Source organism: Colossoma macropomum, unplaced genomic scaffold (assembly GCF_904425465.1).
Source record: "Colossoma macropomum unplaced genomic scaffold, Colossoma_macropomum, whole genome shotgun sequence".
Classification (NCBI taxonomy): Eukaryota; Metazoa; Chordata; class Actinopteri; order Characiformes; family Serrasalmidae; genus Colossoma; species Colossoma macropomum.
The window spans coordinates 15,677,958-15,696,211 of NW_023494792.1; the positions used below are offsets into that span (position 1 = coordinate 15,677,958).

Genomic DNA, 18,254 nt, shown 5'->3' on the forward strand with positions numbered 1-18,254 from the left:
CACTGTTCCTTTGAGTTTGAGAGGTTAAAGCTTTGGAACTCAAGTCTCTGTTAAATTCAACATTACCTGAGTGTCACTGTGCAGCGTGTAACCTAAATGAAGCTTGTCCTGGTCCTTTGAAATCTCTGTCTCCCTAAAGAATGGTGACTTTGGCTGGAGTTTGTGCTTCAGATGGGCCTGTAGGGGCTGAAATGGACAGGCTAGGTACAGGCAGGTCTCAGTGCAGTGTGAGAACACATTCCTGGCCTCTGGGGAGGATGATAACACTGGCTGCAGATGATTAATGGTGGGACAATACGGCTGCTTGAAGGGCAGTTCTACAGGAGCTCTGCAGGAGCCTTGTCGAGAGGGATAATGTAATACACATGGAGCAAATCTCCAGCTTTCATGGAAGTGTAAGCAATTGTCTTTTTGTGATAGTGAATCCCATATTTTGTAATGAACTATATTTTGATAATAACACATATTTGGGTTGCTTTTTTCCCTCTACACCTTTAAAAGAAAGGTAGAATGCTCTGCGGCAGACTGCTCTCCCCTGCTTGTGTTCACTCCAGGTGCAAAGTTGTTGGTCAGGTATTAATGTAAGCAGCGGTTTTGTCATGCAAATTTATAATTGCAGCACAATTATCTATAATTGCGGAGTTCTCTCCTGGTTTCCCCATCATCAGTTATTTGCACTATAAAAAGAGGCCAGGGTTTAGATTTTTCACAATTATACATACATCACTTTTAATCTCTCCCTTCAATTCTAGAAAATAGAGTTTGCTCAGAAGCACAGCTGAGACCCAGCTACTTATTCTGACATTTCAATGACAGAGCAATAGGATCTTGTTACTGATCTGCAACTCTAATTATTTCCATTTGAATTGCAGACAACGTTTCCTTGTCAAGACAGTTTAGTATTAGGGGAATCGTGCTGATAGGCAGGTAAATCTTTAACTGGAGTATAATTGCCTCTAAACTCAAAGCATGCACAAAAACAGCTATGTGTCACAACAAAAACACCTATTTTCACATGAAGCATCTGTTTATGTAATTATATCAGTATTATATCAGTAATTTGGATGATTTGGATTATCTCCAAGTATTTTACACACATTACCCAACATGTCCACTTGATGAAACTATGTTAGCTACAGACAGACTAGGAGCATACATGCCCCTCCCTGTAAGCTTTTCCTGCTTATGCAAAAAATCTCTGGGTAATTTATTCATAGCTCAGCATTTAGTGCCTCTAATCCACGGCTGATACTGTTACTGGATGCACATAATTGTATAATAATGTTCAAGCAGGTTTTCAGGCAGGGTGCTTATCAGCTTGTGTTTAGTGTAGCGCATGCACGGAGGAAAGTCCAGACTGAGGAGAAATCGGCTGCCAGCTTGGTAGGCAGTGTTGAAATTACCGTGATGGACTGGGGCTGGATTTCTTCTCCGTGCATATTTTTGCTCATTGTCCCAATCTTCGTTCTTAATAGGAGCTGACAGAATGTAAATGGGGTTTTAACGGGAACTGGCAAAGTCTGTAATTTTTCTCATTTAGTTTGTGGATGAGTGAGCCAGGCTTCTGTGATGTGTATAGGAATTTATGAAGGTTCAATACATCACGTCAAGCTAAGATTATGAATTTATGAGAGCTTTTGACTTCGGCAAATGGTCCTTTTGCTTCTCGCCCGTCCTCTTCACTGCTAGTTTAATAATGGCTTAATAATTGTTTAAAATGTCTTTAACAATTAGTATGGGTTAACCAGATAATATAGTAACTGATTATGAATTAGCTTGGCCTTTTTGATAGCTTTATAATAAAATTATCCTTCATATACATCAGCAATTCACAGCAATTACTTTCTTTAAGATGTTTCAGTCTCTTAACCCCGCCTCTATAAAAGACAAGTGCTGGTTCTCTTTCCCAGTCGCACACACTGCGTTTAATGCATGGTAGCCTGAGTGTGAAATATGACTGCAGTAAATTACAGCAAAAGTTCCTGTAAGTTTATTCAGTGCAGCGTATAAAGCATACAACCACTCTCTCCTGACACACGTCACTTTGAGCGAGGGAGCAGAGGAGAGGTGAGCACTCCGGCAGGGGCGCAGCAGCAATGTGTCAGTAATAAGGGGAGCTGTGTGTAATGTATGCAGGCTGTTAGTGATGTTAAATGGAGCTTGAAGCCTGGCTGACAGCAGCATATCTCCACAGGCTCCGTACAGAGGGGGAAAGGAAGAGGACAAGGGCAGAGTAATGGACTAAGAGAGGCAAAACCTGACACAAAGCACGCTGAAGCAGACCTGAGTGCGTACAGAAGATATATGAAAGAGTGGAACTCCATTATCTTATTAGGACCATTACCTTAATGTGGCGACAGTTGTCATATAACATATAACAGCAGGACTGGTACATAAACACTTTCATTATGATGGACATCCATTCTGAGATTTACCTTCATATGATAAATACAGTGTGGGAATAATAAAGTTGTCACATCATTTGAGTAAGTAGATCTCCAAGGAGAACAAGTCAAAATGGCAAGGACGTGGCTGCTTGTGGATCCACCATTTATAGTTGCAATCATGAGTACATTATCATCTGTGTTAAATAAGTTTCTTGTTTCTATAGAAAGATATTACATTTTAAAAAAATGTTAAATACATTTTGTGCCTTTGAAAATACATTTATTGGTCTTTTGTCAAAGTTCCTTTTGACCTGTCATCAATCGTGCTTGTTGCGCCTTCCAAAAATAGCTGTTTTATGTTCGTGATACAGCAACGGGACCAACTGAAGAATCCCAAAAAGTTACACAGAGAATTCAAAGCTTTCACAAATGCTCATAATCATCTCTGTGCTCAATGATCACGTGTATGTGGATATGCAGGTATGTCTGTATTTATATATTTGTGTTTAGTTTTTTTGTGCATTGATTCTTGTCATTAACAGCTCATGTCTCAAAATCTTTCCACATAGAGGTTACTGTCCAATCAGTTTTTCTTTGGTCTGTGAAAAAAATATCAGATATCAATGGAGCTTGAAACAAAACTCCAACAGTCTTCCTCAACAAATCCACATCCTGTCCAGTCCAGCAGTATCCATCTATATGTTTCTGAGATTGTCACACATGAAGCCAGTTTCTGTGCATCTCCCATTAGTTGTGGGATCCATCAGACCATCCACAGAAGCACCAGGGGCAGATCTGTAGTTTCTTCCATTTATCCTGTCAATGGACGGAAGGACAGACTATCAGATAGAGATGATATCTGTGGCCATGGAGGATGGAGAGGAGCTCCTGCACCCAGCAGCCTCTTTCAGAAGCATTGACTCCAGTTGATGTCAGGATACCTGTGAAACAATGAGAATTTTATTATTGAATAAAAAGTGTGTCCTTTTTTATATCAGTAAAGACATATAGAGCTGAAAAGAAGTTAATGCAGTGGCTTACTGTGGTAGTTTTCACTCTGCCTCCAGGCTGTGCACATCTCCAGCCTGATCTGTTTACTAATAAGTCACAGCCCTCATCATCCAAACATGGCATCATCTCACACCACTGCCTGCTCCTCACAATATGAGCTGAAAACATAAGTTTAATACAAAAAGTATTACAAATATATAAAATGATTCAGACAAAGTATACCTGTAAGACCAAAAACATTGTTAACTCATAATTTAAAGTAACAAGATTTTAAGTGTTGGTCCACTTATTATGAAATTCGCACACAATGTAAATGATACCTGGTGTTTTCAAATGGAAAGAAATCAGACCTATGAGGTATTGATCTAACAGGATCTTGCTCAGTGAAAAAGCACAAAATGATCAGCACAGTGGGCCATTGATTTCATAACAAAAGTCAGCCAAAATTTTAAAAGGTATCATCTTGGAGCCTGAAAATTCAGTGGCTGCAGCTTTGTCCACGATTCATATAGAAACTCAAACACACCACCAGCTAATCCCTGGTGGAAGTAGATAAACTACATAACGACAAGAGAATAAACTTTGTTAATTCTAAAAGTAAACTACCTTGCCAGAAGTATGAGGAAAATCCTTTTAATTAGTGGGTTTGGCATATTTCAGCTGTACTCACTGCTAATACACATAAAATCAAGCATGGAATCATGTAATCTTTGCATGTAAATACTGGCAGTAGCGCAGGTCATACTAAAGGGTCAGTATGTTACATTCTCAGTTACTTTCAATGTAGACTATCAAAAGATGCCACCTTCTTGCAAGTCAATCTCTCAAATGTCTGCCCTGCTAAAGCTGCCCTGATCAACTGTAAGTTGAGTGCTGAACTGCACTGTATGCAGAGCATAATGGATTGGGTTTCTTTGGCTGAGGAGCTGCACACGAGCCTAAGATCACCATTCAATTCAATTCAGCTTTATTGTCATTATACCTATATGGGGGTACAGTATAACATGTTCAGGCTACTTCATGTACTAGTTGGATAACAGACTACATATGTACACAAAATAAGTAAAAAACTAAAATAGAGAATACAATAAATAGACAATAAGCTACAGACAATACATACAGAAGAACTAGAGACATGGAAGTGTACTACTGCACACACAGTGTGTGTGGGTATGTGCAAAATGTCCAAAATATGTGCAGCAATTTTTAGGAGTGGTGCTCAGTAAACAATGATGTGTATGTGTAGTGTTCATTCCAAGTGTATACAAAGTCAGTCAGCAGTTCAGAATGATATTAAAGTGCATATGGTTTGAGTAGAGTTTGTATTCATGATCTTGTGGGTACTGTGGATGTGACTAGTTTAACAGCTCAAGAAACTGTTATTGAAACTAATGGTTCTGAAGTTGGCTGAAGTAGCGTAAAGTACTTTGCCACTGGAATCTGGAGGAGTGGAAATGCATCCTCTGTACTGATGAATCATGTTTCACCATCTGGCAGTGTGACGGATGAATCTGGGTTTGAAGGATGTCAGGAGAATACCTGACTGAATACATAGTGCCAACTGTAAAGTTTGGTAGCAGAGAAATAATGTCTTTGGCTGTTTTTCATGAATTTCAGCCTCTTCGTTCTTGTGAAGAGAAATCTTAAGGCTACAGCACACAATGATGTTCTTCATTGTTCTGTGCCTCCAACCTTGTGGCAGCAGTTTAGAGAAGACCCTTTACTGTTTCAGCATGTCAGTGCCCCTGTGCACAAAACAAAGGCATAAAGAAATTATTTGCCAAGGTGTGGAAGAACGTCATTGCTCTGCCGAGTTTGATGTGAAAGAGCTTTACTGGTGTGCCGAGTTTTGTGTGCAAGAACTTGACCTGCACTTGACCTGGCCTGCACTGAAGCCCTGAACTCAACCCCATCCAGCACCTTTGGAATGAATTGCAATGCCAAACGTGAGCCAGGTCTTGTCATCCAACCTCAGTGCTCGACCTCACTAATGTTCTTATGACTGAATGGAAGAAAATCCATGCAGCCGTGTTCCAAACTGTAGTGCAAAGGCATCCCCGACAAGTAGAGGCTGTTAGAGCAGCAAACACAATTTGGAAATCTCAAACTGCCAAACTACAATTGTGGTGGCAGTATGATCTGAACTAGTAGTGCAGTTATGAATCATCCTTTTCTCATCTACCCACTGCAAACAAACATGATCCAACTCATCTGTGCAATAGAAATTGCACGTGCCTCTACAGGTCAGGATACATGTTCATTATTTACTCCTACTGATGCAGATGGTCTGCTGCGTAATTCTGACGTTGTGACCCCTATTTTATATGTAATTACTGCAGAAATCCACAACTGCCTTGAAGGTTATAGCTAAGAAAAGAGAGGACATTATATCTGATATATTGCAGAGGCAAAAGCTAATGAAACAAAAGACTTGGCCTGATAATAAAATAGAACACTTTGGATCATCAGAGAACCAATTTTTCCTGAGGTAAGATTGTTTTTTTTTTCACTTAATCAAACACAAATGTCTATTTATAATAACTGGGGCACCCATATATGTTCATTTGCATACCATGACATATTGTCCCTTAGAGACAGAAGGAGAGATGGATGAAGAGAGAGAGAGAGAGAGAGAGAGAGAGTTGTGGGAGAATAGTCATATTTCTAGGGAAAAAAATGTGATCAAAAATGTTTGTGGCAAATAAATAAATTTGATAAAGTTACAAAATTGGGGTAAAATAAAAAAACATAGAACTACACAGATGGACAGTGTTGTCAGTACTTTTCATTTTATTTTATTGTAGCTGCCACAATGTTTTATGCTTCTCCACAGTAGATGCAACACTGTCTTTGATCTTGCTGGGATGAAAAGATAGTAAAAAGGTCGTTACTCCACCAGGAATTGATTTATAATGTTTTGAGACAGACTGTTTTTAACAGGTTTGAAGAAACACAAACACTCACACACACTTTAAAGAGCCTTTAAAAATGTTCAGCATGGCTTAAAGGCTTAATGCATTCTGTAAAGTAATGAATGGTTTTTAGCCTGTGGTCCAGTATCCCGCTGCTTACTTCCAGCACCTGTATTCAAATTTAGGCCTCTGTCATAATCACAGGTGATGCTTTTTATGCAAATCCAGTCCATCCTCATTTAAGAACTTAAGAAGTATGACTGAGATAACTGCAGGTCACAGCCAATGACATTCTTATATGCTTATGTTTCTATGTCCAGTTCACTTTAGCACTTCCTTACAGTGAGTAATTAATGACCATATAAAGGTTCTTGTTCTAATTAAACTACAATTTTTGTACAATTTTTTTTCAATTTATGTTATTGGGAGTAAATCAAAAAAAAAAAAAAATCAATGTTATATTTTGATCAATGATGATGGGTGTCCAAAATTTTGTTTAAGACTGTGTGCATGTGTATGTGCAGGATCTCAATGGGACAGACACAGCACTGCAGCTATGATAAAGGCCCGGCAGCGCTTTTATTTCCTGTGGCAGCTCATGAAATTTGGCTGACTCAAGCACTGCTGGTCAAGTTCTACACTGCCATAATAAAATCCATCATCACATCTTCTACCTCCATCTGGTCCATCTCTGCATGTTCACACCAAGCATAAGCTGCAGTGAACAGTGTGATGTACAGGGAAAATCAACAGCTGTCGGCTCTCCACCCTCGAAGATCTTTACTCATCTAGGATGAGAAAGGGGGTGCAGGAAAAATTATGACTGACCCCTCACACCTCTCACTCTCTCTTCTAGTGGTTTCCATGTCAGTGGTCAAAGCCCTAAAGTCTCAGACCAACCATAATCTCCACAGCTTCTTTCCCCAGGCCATCATTCTCCTAAACAAGGAAGCGTCTCACATTCCTCTGTTTTAATCCGCTGCATGTGCACTTCATTACACACACTGTAATGTTCATAAAAACTGTATATACCATACCATAACCCTTCTCTATAAGAGCCTCTCCCACTCTCCTCTACTATAGTCAGTGCACTTACACACTTTAACTTGTTGCTATATATATATATATATATATATATATATATATATATATATATATATATATATATATATATGTATATTAATATGTTTGAATTTACACCTAAAATTATATTTGCTGCTTAATTCTTTTGGCTGTATGTACTTCAAAACTTCAGTACATGATTGTATCAGTTCTGACCTCAAACTGCACATCTTTTATATCACTTGCAGATACTGTGTAATTTATGTTTATTTATACAACGGTTAGTTCCGGCCACGCAAGCTGATTGGTTGAGAATCGTTCTAACCGCGCTGTTATTTCGCCATAACATCACAGGTTTTTCACAAACACTGTATCACTCAGCTGAGACGCCGTTGCTAAGCAACGACTTTGACAGCTATAGGAGATGCTCAAGCCATTTGAACGTTTTTACTTTTTACTTTGCCACAAACAGAAAATGGTTACTTTTAAGATCACATTTGACCGACAGCCGATTTGGTCAGACTCTGAAGATGAGATTACACTAAATTCCTAAATTGTCTGTTGGTCTGTGTGGAGCTGGAGAACGAACTTACGACTGTGCAGCGAGTGAGCGGAGCTCGTTACTGTGACGTATCACCGAGCTGCTTGTTAAGGAACTATAATTTGGCGGAAGGAACTGCGAACATTAAAACATATTAAATGCCATGTTCATGGCCCAATTTATTTATTTCTTACTTTATTTATTTAACTGTTATATAAAACCAATAGAACACTCGAGGTCATATGTTATCACCAATAACATCACAGCTGCAACCAAATCACAGCCATGATGTTATTTCATGATAACACAGTCCCTCTCGTGTTCTGTTGCTTAAATATATTACATCTTTTTCTATATTTATGCGGTTTAACCATATATTGACATCCGCACCAACAGAAATGTCTTGTACATCTGGTACACTGTTATAAATAAAGGTTCTGTGCAGATACATTTTTCATTCATCAAGGTACAAACAATGTAAATGTTCCCTCAAAGGTACAACAGTGGTTTTAAGGTTGTGTACCTTGAATATGTTTTTTTTCCCAGGTGATTAGTACATATTTTATCATCTATGTTTTCATAATCTAATGTTTTAAAACAGAACAATAAAATAAAAAACCTAGAGACGAGACGGGGTGTGTGAAGTTAATGCAACTTAGAAAATATAATTTCAGTGGATTATGGTACAATTATGTTCCCTGACTAAAGGTACTGAGATGTACCCTTGAGGGTACCACCCCAGTGAGAATGTACCTGGCGAATAAAGATTCTCACTCTGGTTCTGATTCTGATACAGGTGTATGTATGGTTCTCTGTTAGCAATACAAGTTTCCCCATTGGGACAATAATGTTGAAGTTGATTTGAGTTGAATAGGTGATTTAAGTAGTAGTTGAAAGACATCTATACCTCCAAACTATACCTGTTCTTGTCTTATGATTGTGTATTATTGTGTATTATACAAACAAATGTATTAGTCTACAAACTGCAAATCTAAAATGATTAGGCTATTTTATAGGATATTGTGAATGTATGTGTAATACTTGCTAATGAAAGGCATCATTTCAGATTGTGGAGCTCAAAGGCATACCCAAGCCAGAGAGAACATGACTCATAGAGAGAAAAAGAGAAAAAAACAAGTGGCTCAGCATGAGAAGAAAATGGCATAAATGGCCTTAATAGTCCATGTGGTATTTTAAAATGGACTTTGAATGTCATTCAAGCGAAAATAGAGCACTGTTCACACTCACTGTCAGTTATTTTTACACTCAACAATCGCCAACATCCACCAACCTGACATGAAAAGCCCTTCACTCTATCAGCTGTGTGGACTCATTGCAGTCCATTTGTTGGGTACTGGAGTTTGAATGATTACTTTCTGAGTAATTCAGCAGATAATGTGACTAATTTGATTTGCAGCAGTTTCAGGACAGGACTGTAAGTACTAGGTAGCCCAAACAGCACACTGCCTGACACCACACCTCCACTGTCTAATGGAGCAACAACAATCAACAAACACAAACAAGTGCCAAAGAGCATCCTATTACCTACCGGTGTGCAACTGACTGAGTGCTACTCTCAGCCTGCTCCACTAATGAGCCATCCGCAGAGTCTCTGAGGGGCTTTGGGGAGACCACCATTGCACTGATAGGCAGGCCGACTGTGGCAAAACGCAGTAGTGCTTTTCCAAATCAATACTTCAAAGAGGCACACTCTGTCTGAGTGTGGAACTGTCAGATAGACCACTCACAAAGAGCCACACAGAGTCCAAAAGCTAAAGAATACAGATTAGATCTATCACTGAGATACTGTACATACCTGATTGTGAATGAAAGTAGCTTAGATTAGATTTCTTAAGCTTAAAAAAATAAAGTTTTTTAAATGTCTCATCTTGCATGTCTGATTGTAGGAAAAAAAAACTTTAATCAGCATCAAACCTTTTCATTATGGGGAGGTTTTTTAAACTCACTCCCTGTTTTCCTAATGATAGGAGAACACTGCCTTCCGATGAAATTGACAGATTCCAAAATTTTTATTTTATGGATAGAAAAAATAATTCAATAAACTCAATAAATCTTTAAACCCCCCCCCCACCCCACCCCCACCCCTGCTGTATAAATAAAGTGCACACATGTGGTCTTACATGCCCTCTCTAACATTATATTCTAGTGAGTTAGGCTCCTCAGATGGTGCACATTTTCACCTAATGTTAGTAAACTAAAAACTCATCATATTGTAACACAATTGGCAAAGACTGTGTTTTAATAGAGCAGCCAATAAAAATCAAAATAACATTACTGGGAGAAATACAAAATACTCATTTACTTAGCTACATTCACACATGAATTCCAGGAAAAAAGACTGTGCTACCTATCCGTCGATATGTGGAGAATGTGGAAAAAACCTTATAATCAAGTCTTACAAAACCTGCTTTTGTTTCGCACTGCTGGCGTCTGAGTCAAACTGCGTGTAACTTTTTTTGGCACCTTTATTTTTAAGAGTGTACCTCTGCGTGTGAGAAACCTTCTAAAAGTTTTGTAACAGACAGAGGATAAGACTGATACTCCCACATGGCTAATACTAAGATGAAGAGTTTGAAGTTTAGAGGCCACAGAGAAACGCCAGATATATGCACTCTCACTTTCACATTTAGCAATGAGGAATTTTCTTATTAAATCCCCCTAAGAGTAGAACTCCACACAGAGGCAGCAAAGACATTTTTCTTCGCTGGTCCCCATGGAGACGCCATGTTTTAATCAAGTAACTCTGAGAGTGGGGGAGCTCACACACTATTCTCCATCATCACAGGATAGCTGCTATAAGTAAGTACATAACATGCTTTCTCTCATAATGCTTTCATTTATTCCGAAAGCGTGTCACTGTGGGCCTGCTAGAGCTCCAGCGGTTACACTTGGATTTGGATTTTTGTTTTTTTTTTTTTAACCAACAGTAGAGAGAGGAGACAATACGACAAAAGGAACAAGTCTCTTGATTCAGTGACGCTTTCCAAAGCTTAAAAACCAAGCTTCAATCAAAGGAAAGAGGCTGAAGGAAGCTGCAGAACAAACTCTAGCACCATTTACAAAAAGATTACAGATTTTGCCACTATGCCCTTAATGGCTCCACATCCTACGCCCTACGAGTGGTGATATGATCACTTGAGAGATGCAATGACGGTCAGAACGGCACTTTATCATCGTCATATTATCATGAAGTCAGACACCTTTAGAGTGAGTCTCATCTGGACATTTTAGAGTCCGATCAACACCATCAACCAGACAATAAAGCTCAAAATCAGACACTTGACAACCCTGAATTCATTTTTACATGAGCATTTTTTCAACCTCTCTTTATCCTTTTTAGTGTGTCTTTAGACAAGACAAACATATGCAAATGACTCCTGATGTGATTGCCTGCCCTGTGTTGTGGGTTAGACTTATGTAGGCTGAATAGATGATTTGAGTTCAGTTCTTTGAGTTTTGTGACATCACAAAAACAGTGAATTCAAAACAGGCTGTTTTTGCTGCTTAATTTCAATATACGAACAGTAATTTCATTTGTGTTAACACAGTATCTGACCTGAAGTAACAAAGTGGACTCATGTTGCTTCATGTGCATCTATGCAGTTTCACATGTCACAGGTCTAGAATACTATTCACTTACAGAAGCTCTGTGAAGCACATTGCAGGGAGCCACATAAGATCACAGCCTCTTAACCCATTCTCAAAGCCTTCTTGACTGACCCAGATGACCAGTGGATAAATGACTATGTATTCTACACAATTTATTCTATGCATTATACATTTAGTCACTTTATTAGACACATCTAACTTGCTGATGGTGTTTGTAGGTGTACATTTGGAGACTATAGCTCATACTATTGGCTGGATATTTTTGGTTGACAGACCATTCTCAATCCAGCAGTGATGTGTGTAAAAAAAACCCACAAACACTGCCATACCTGATACAGCTTATAATATTAAATATTAGCAAATAATATTTGGTCAGCGATGGTCGTATAGTGGTCCTTTTCCACGGATGAATGGAGTAAAGGGCTCATACACTTTGCAGCAACAGCTAGGCTACAGTCAGTAATTCTCTAGTACCCAGTACCTCTATTCTCTAGTACCTCTAGTACCTCTAGTACTAAGGTGCACCTATATAGTAGCTGTATTTGATTAAATGGCCAATGGGTGTACATACAAGATACGCGCATCTAATCAACTGTCAGCTCTTTGCTAACGAAGGAAACACTGCAATTCATGTTAGAAGCACAGCTGTTATTCTAAACTATACTGCTTGTCAGGTTGGAATATGAGGTTTGTTCATCTGACTGCAAAAAATTACTAACCATTTCATCAGGTAACTAATAAAGGAATTCAGCCTTTTCCTTCAGAATGCTATGACTTGTGCCTGAATTCTACCCAGAGAAAAAAAACACACAAAACCGTGTTGAACATACCCCCAAGACACATGCAAAATGTCATTTATCTGCATTTTTTATCCCATGACTCTGTCATAAAGGTGTAGCCTCTTATTGTTACAGTTAAACTTCTTGACAAGTCCACCAATTTAACTATGCTGAAGTAAAAAGCTACAGCTTTTCTAGGACTTATTCTGAATGCAGGGCTATTTTTTGTTGTTATCATCACTCTAACCAGGCTGCATGATGAGGTGGGTGTGATACAGAGTAATGACAGATGTCCTTGTGAGTTTAGTCAAGCTTGGCATGGCATTGTTTTTCCCTTGTTGGATTTCAGCTCTGAGAACAACAATGCAACGCTTTTCTTAAACCAACATTTTTACAATCCTTATAAGAAGTAACTGGAGGTGCTGAATAGCTCTGAGGCAAATATGTAGTAAGTCTGTGAGTTTAAGATCTCTCACTGTTAACACTGTGAAGGATAATTAGATTGTTTAATTGATGTGTAAAATGCACTATGCATTGCCTTCAGTAAGCTCTGAGAGAAATGGGATGTATTATAACATAATCTGTTTTGTTTCCAGCACCTGCAAATACTTAATCATAGCAAAAACTGCTTTACTGTACAAGATGCATTCTCCATGTAAATAAAACTCATTTGCTCCAAGAGTAATCAAATAAAATGCCCACATGCTGAAGAGAATAATCTGCAGAATGCTGAGACATTGTGAGATTGTTTTTTTTTTCTTCTTTTTGCATATTTCAACCATTAACAATGCAAATATGCCCTGCTCGTCATGCTTTGTCTCTTCTTTTGAGAAATTCAGTGAACTTTCATAAAAGCATTAAAGATGCTGTTAGAATGAATAATGCTATCCAAGCCTGTTCAGTATTCTTCATGCCAGATTTTACATGCAGCAAAGCTTACATTTAGCAGCAGCTTAACGTATCTTTTAGCCAATGGTGCTGATCAGCGCTTGAGCAGACTGTTGTTTATTGATGACTCAGTGTAATCTCATCCTGAAATGCTGTAATGCAGCTGCAGGAAGACTGTAGTGTACATGAACAAGAATAATGCTCTTTACACCACATTTCATGTGGTTTGTATATAAACTGTATCCTGATAAGACTGTAATCACATGCATTTACACTTGGTGGTAAAATGTGTCTCCAGTTAGTCTGATTGAAATACAGGTCTGTATTTACAAACCCCTTCAGAACCTACACTCTTAGCAAAAAGGGTTCTATATAGTACTGAAAAAGGATTCTTTGACTGATAACAATAGTGGAAGTTTTTAAAAGAATCATATACAGCTGTTTTTTTTATGTTGAGAAGAACCATTTGATCAGCCAAAGAATGAATTATGTATTCAAATAGTTCTTTGAGTGTTCCTGGTTCTATACAGAGCCATTATTTTTACTAAAGAATCCTTAAAGAACCATTTTAAAGAGTGTACAGTCTTGGCAAATAGGGTTCTATATAGTACTAAAAAAGTTAATAGTTTCATAGTTTAGGATGAGGCTTGTGTAGCAATCATCATCGTAAATAAAGAAGAAATCTGTTCCAAGATCAAACTTCTTACTCTGAATTGCTTTGTGAAAGCCAGCATTGATTGCTATATGATGTGAAGCATGCACATTTGCTGATAATAGTGCTTCCTGTTCTATGCAAAAGATGGTGGCCATCTTAATAGAGTGGTTTTGAATGAATGGTAAATCAAATTTACAATGTTTTGTCAACAAGTCTGTACAAACTTAATAAAGACCTGGTTGCAGTTTGAGCAGGTTGAGAGAAGTTTCAGAGATGAATTTACAGGAAAAAAATTGGTTGACTATTGACTTCTACTGTTCGTTAGCCATGTGTTAGCCATGTTAGCCTTGTTGTTCCAGCGCTAAACTAAAGAAGCAAAATTTTGACATCAAACATGTCTCAGATGATTGACTACATCTGAAGTAAGTGAAAAATTATCTACATTTGATTTTATTTTCAAAATTTGCCTTACATTAATTTCCTTAAACTTGGAGCAAGACACTAGTTTCAGCAGGAACTTTCTGTACCCAATTAAGTCCACCCACTAGATGAGTACCCCCCATCACACGAATGTACCAAGCTGGGAGCACAAAAGCCAGCACAAACTTCCTCCAAGACACATGAGGCAGCACCTCATCTTTTCAAAAGACCACTTGACAGCTCAACGTGCTTGGAGGAGAATGCTAACTGTCAGTTCTGATATTTCAACTAATGGAGGCCTACATTGGCTAACATTACACTGAGTGAGGGGAGTTAAGAAGAGGTAGGGTCATTTTACCAAGTCAGGCCAATTAAATTCCTTTAACGGCCAGCTACACATGACTGCGGCATTGCCAGGGAACAAACTCACAATCTCCTGATGATAGTTTGAACACTTAATATGGTTAGACCACTTAGAAGCCCCAGCAATCATCTTTTATAAGAAGATGACTGTTTTAGTCATCGTGATCATGAAACAGCTGTTATGATGAAATGTATTGGAAGGTGTTTGGGTTGTCATGTGTGGCCTAGACTGATGCATTTACCTTTATTTAACAGTCTGAATGAATGTATCTCTGACCACTTCCTGAACTGACTTGAGTTTAGATTTACATCCGATTTACATCTACATTTATGTGTGGATAATTCTTTTCTGGAAATAATCTTAATATTCAAAATGCATGACTTGACTAGTTGCAGTCAGGGGCAAAATTCTGTGCAGGAGACATCTTTACATGAACTGATCTTAGCTGAGGTGTCTTTGTGGGTGACATGGCAGTAGCCAGTTTGCTATTTGTAATGCTTCTGCATGTACTCCCGCAGCACAACACACATAGATCTGCACTCTGCACACATCCACCTACATATCCACAGCAGCATTAGGCTCCATGGCCAAAACCCTAATCACCTCTGTCTGGAAAAACCTTGTATCTCCATTTTTGTTATTTTTTGCTTTTTACATAATTTGAAAATGTCAGCTGGGCTTTATATTGTGTGAAAAATTCATGTTAAATGGACCAAAAGAAATACTCCAAAATTATACTCCATTAAAAGTAAAGAATGTTTTTTCCTTCTTCTAAAAAAGTACACATTTTGGAGATACAAGGTTTTGTTTCAACAGCAACATTATTCTACATATATCTTTTATCATATTTTAAACCTACATTCTCCTCACTACACAGTACAGCATCAGCACAGACCTCTAATTTTATACATCACATCTTCACCTTTTATCAGCTGTCTCTTAATGATGAATTTGAAAAAAAACCCTGAAAAACAAGATCAATAATCGCTTTAGGTGTTCTTCAAGTGCCTCGACAGAGGGCATAATTAGAGCTGACACTTTTTACGGTGTACTGCTTAACCAGTGTTTCTTCAAAGAGACTTCAAACGTTGTTTATTGGCAGAATTTGTGGTTGACCTCCAGTCTCGTCATCATCTTTTTAACCATGCTCCAGCAGATAGGGAGGCCTTTTTGGTTTTCCTAGCCTCATCCCATCATGTGTGACTGAAAAATAGCTCACCTTCCAACAGCAAGGCATGTTTACACACTGCCAGCAATCGCTTGACTGAACCTGGCAGAAAAGCCTGGCACAATGGCAGACAGAGCAGCCTATTTCTCTCTTTGACTCCAAAGTCCCCCCGATCACCTGCTTTTTCACCAGGATCAGATAGAGCCACAGGGCACTAAGATAAACAGAATACTTTCCTCCAGCCGCTCTGAAGAGCTATCATTTAATCCAGTGGGGACATCACAAGGCCACCAATCAGGCCGCTAGCTGCTGTGGTTGTCTGACAATAGCTCCTATTCATCCCCTCTCGCCCTCCTCAGAAATCAATAGCTTCACCCTGTCATGTTGTGAGAGACAAGGAAAGGGCCAGAGAGCATGAAATTGTACCTAAGGAGCGTCTGTGGTCAGGTAGTGGTCAAGAGAGAAATGTTGATCCTCTGCCTTTATTACACACTGATTTTTTTAAGGAAACTTAAGCTTGGGATTTAAAAATCTGCATTTTCTCGAAATCCAAATGTTTTCTAGCCAAAGATTGGATATTTTACTGATTTTAGCTTTCTTGTCAGCAATATTTAGAACAGTGTGACATATTACAATAAACCACAATACTTTTTCAAAACTTTAGTGTGACTGGAGAGGAATGGCAGTAAGAGATTATCTCCATGAAATGTGACCTTCATGGGATTGAGACACAAATATGTCTCAAAAAATTTAGAATCTGTATAAAAAGGAGTGAATTATGGATTTTTGCTAAATCCTTCTTTACTATCAGTGTGCAACTGAATGCGTGACATATTGTCATTGTCATAACAAAAGCTCATAGAAAAACTAATACATTTGTAGGAGACAGAAAAAGTGTGATTTTAAAGTGTTCTTTACTTTTAATGTAAGTTAATGTAAAGAGATTTTATTCAAGCAATTTTGGAGCATTTCTGTTGAAATTCATCATAAAATTTTTACATAACATAAAGAGCAGCTGCTGTGCTCAAATGATGTCGAAAAATGAAAACCAAAAAAATACAAAATACTTGATACTTGTTTTTTTGTGCTTTAACTCGTGTTTTTTGGACTGCAATGTTATGCTCCCTGCCAGCACCAAGCATGCATACTTTTAACTTGCTTTTAACAAGTTTTACCAAACAAAATATGTATTAAAATTTCATGTGAGACAGCAACTACCGTTAAGAAAATGAAAGCGGACAACTTGAGGACGTGTGGATGATTCTATCTGTGCAATCCATTTTCCAGCAAACTGCAATGCTCTGCTGACTCTGGTTCGGAAAGTTCTACTCAGTCACTGCATTATACAAGATCACCAGTGTTCAATTAACACTTGCAGAGCAAATTTGAGCCTGCTCCAGGAGCCTGGCCAGCTTCATCCAGACTGACGTCACATGAGTTTCAGTGGCTGTTAATTTAGCTCTTGTGGAGTTAATTTAACATCAATGATTTGAATGCAAATGAAAGTGGACTGCATATAAGAACCATCTTATTCTCAAGTTGAGTTTCAATTCCATGGATTTCTTCTCACACACTGAGATCACATAGAGCAATCTAAATCCCATCGCCACAAGATCATGATTTCCCAGGTGTCCAGCACCTTGATACAAATCCTCCACAGGTGGCCTGCCTTCAGAAAGAGACAGTGATGAAACCCACAGCAACAGTCAAAATCCTATGAGTGATGCTTCACACATCCGCTCACTGAGCAGACAGAATAATCTCTGGGATCAGTCGCTGCTCTGGTGTGCTCCAGTGGGCTCAGATATACAGTGACACCAAAGCCTGGACCAACGCCCCCTGGCTCTTACCGTCTACACATGCTGGACTGGCTCTGGTTGTGCCGGCAATCTGGCCCTTCCTGCAGGCACACCTGGCTGTCTGCCGGGCAATGGTCCTCCTCGGCTGACTGCTGTCCCGGTCAAGGGTGATGATTTCACATGTGCCAGCCACCAACTGACCTGAATTGAATGGACAAAGGCATAGTAAATATGTTGTAAAATTCCTTTTTTTTTTCCAGAATCACAGTTTAATTAAAGGCTTGAGGAGTCAAGCTGCTGTATAAGGATAGGACAGTGTGAAACTTGTCTTTAATAATATCAGTGATAAAAATTATTGTGGTTATTGTCAAAATATATGATAATGAAAATAAATCAATAAGAGTTCTTTAAAGTAATGCTATAGCAGAATCACTTCTGGTTCCCTACAGAGCCTGTGGTTCTTCACATAACGTAAAAGTTTTATACTAGAAGAGTCAAAGTTAATGTATTAATAACATATGATAAATCACTGATGCCACAATTTGCCTACTTTGACCTTTAAATCATGTATAGTTCCACCCTGAAGCACAGTTGCTCTTGCAACAAAACAAAAGTAACAGCTAAATGGAGCTCGAGTT

The 18,254-nt window shown here is 38.5% G+C and overlaps 1 protein-coding gene across 1 annotated transcript in view; it reads right to left on the minus strand.

Annotated features, from left to right (window-relative positions):
• Nucleotides 1–2,676: 2,676 nt before the first annotated feature.
• tafa5b (TAFA chemokine like family member 5b) overlaps nucleotides 2,677–18,254 on the minus strand; it is a 28,184-nt gene continuing 12,606 nt past the window's right edge. The window contains exons 2-4 of the mRNA XM_036575470.1: nucleotides 17,668–17,817; nucleotides 3,429–3,556; nucleotides 2,677–3,328 (exon numbers count right to left, since the gene is read on the minus strand). Coding sequence (XP_036431363.1) covers nucleotides 3,320–3,328; nucleotides 3,429–3,556; nucleotides 17,668–17,817 — 287 coding nt within the window. The 3' untranslated portion in view covers nucleotides 2,677–3,319. The remainder of the gene's footprint in view (nucleotides 3,329–3,428; nucleotides 3,557–17,667; nucleotides 17,818–18,254) is intronic.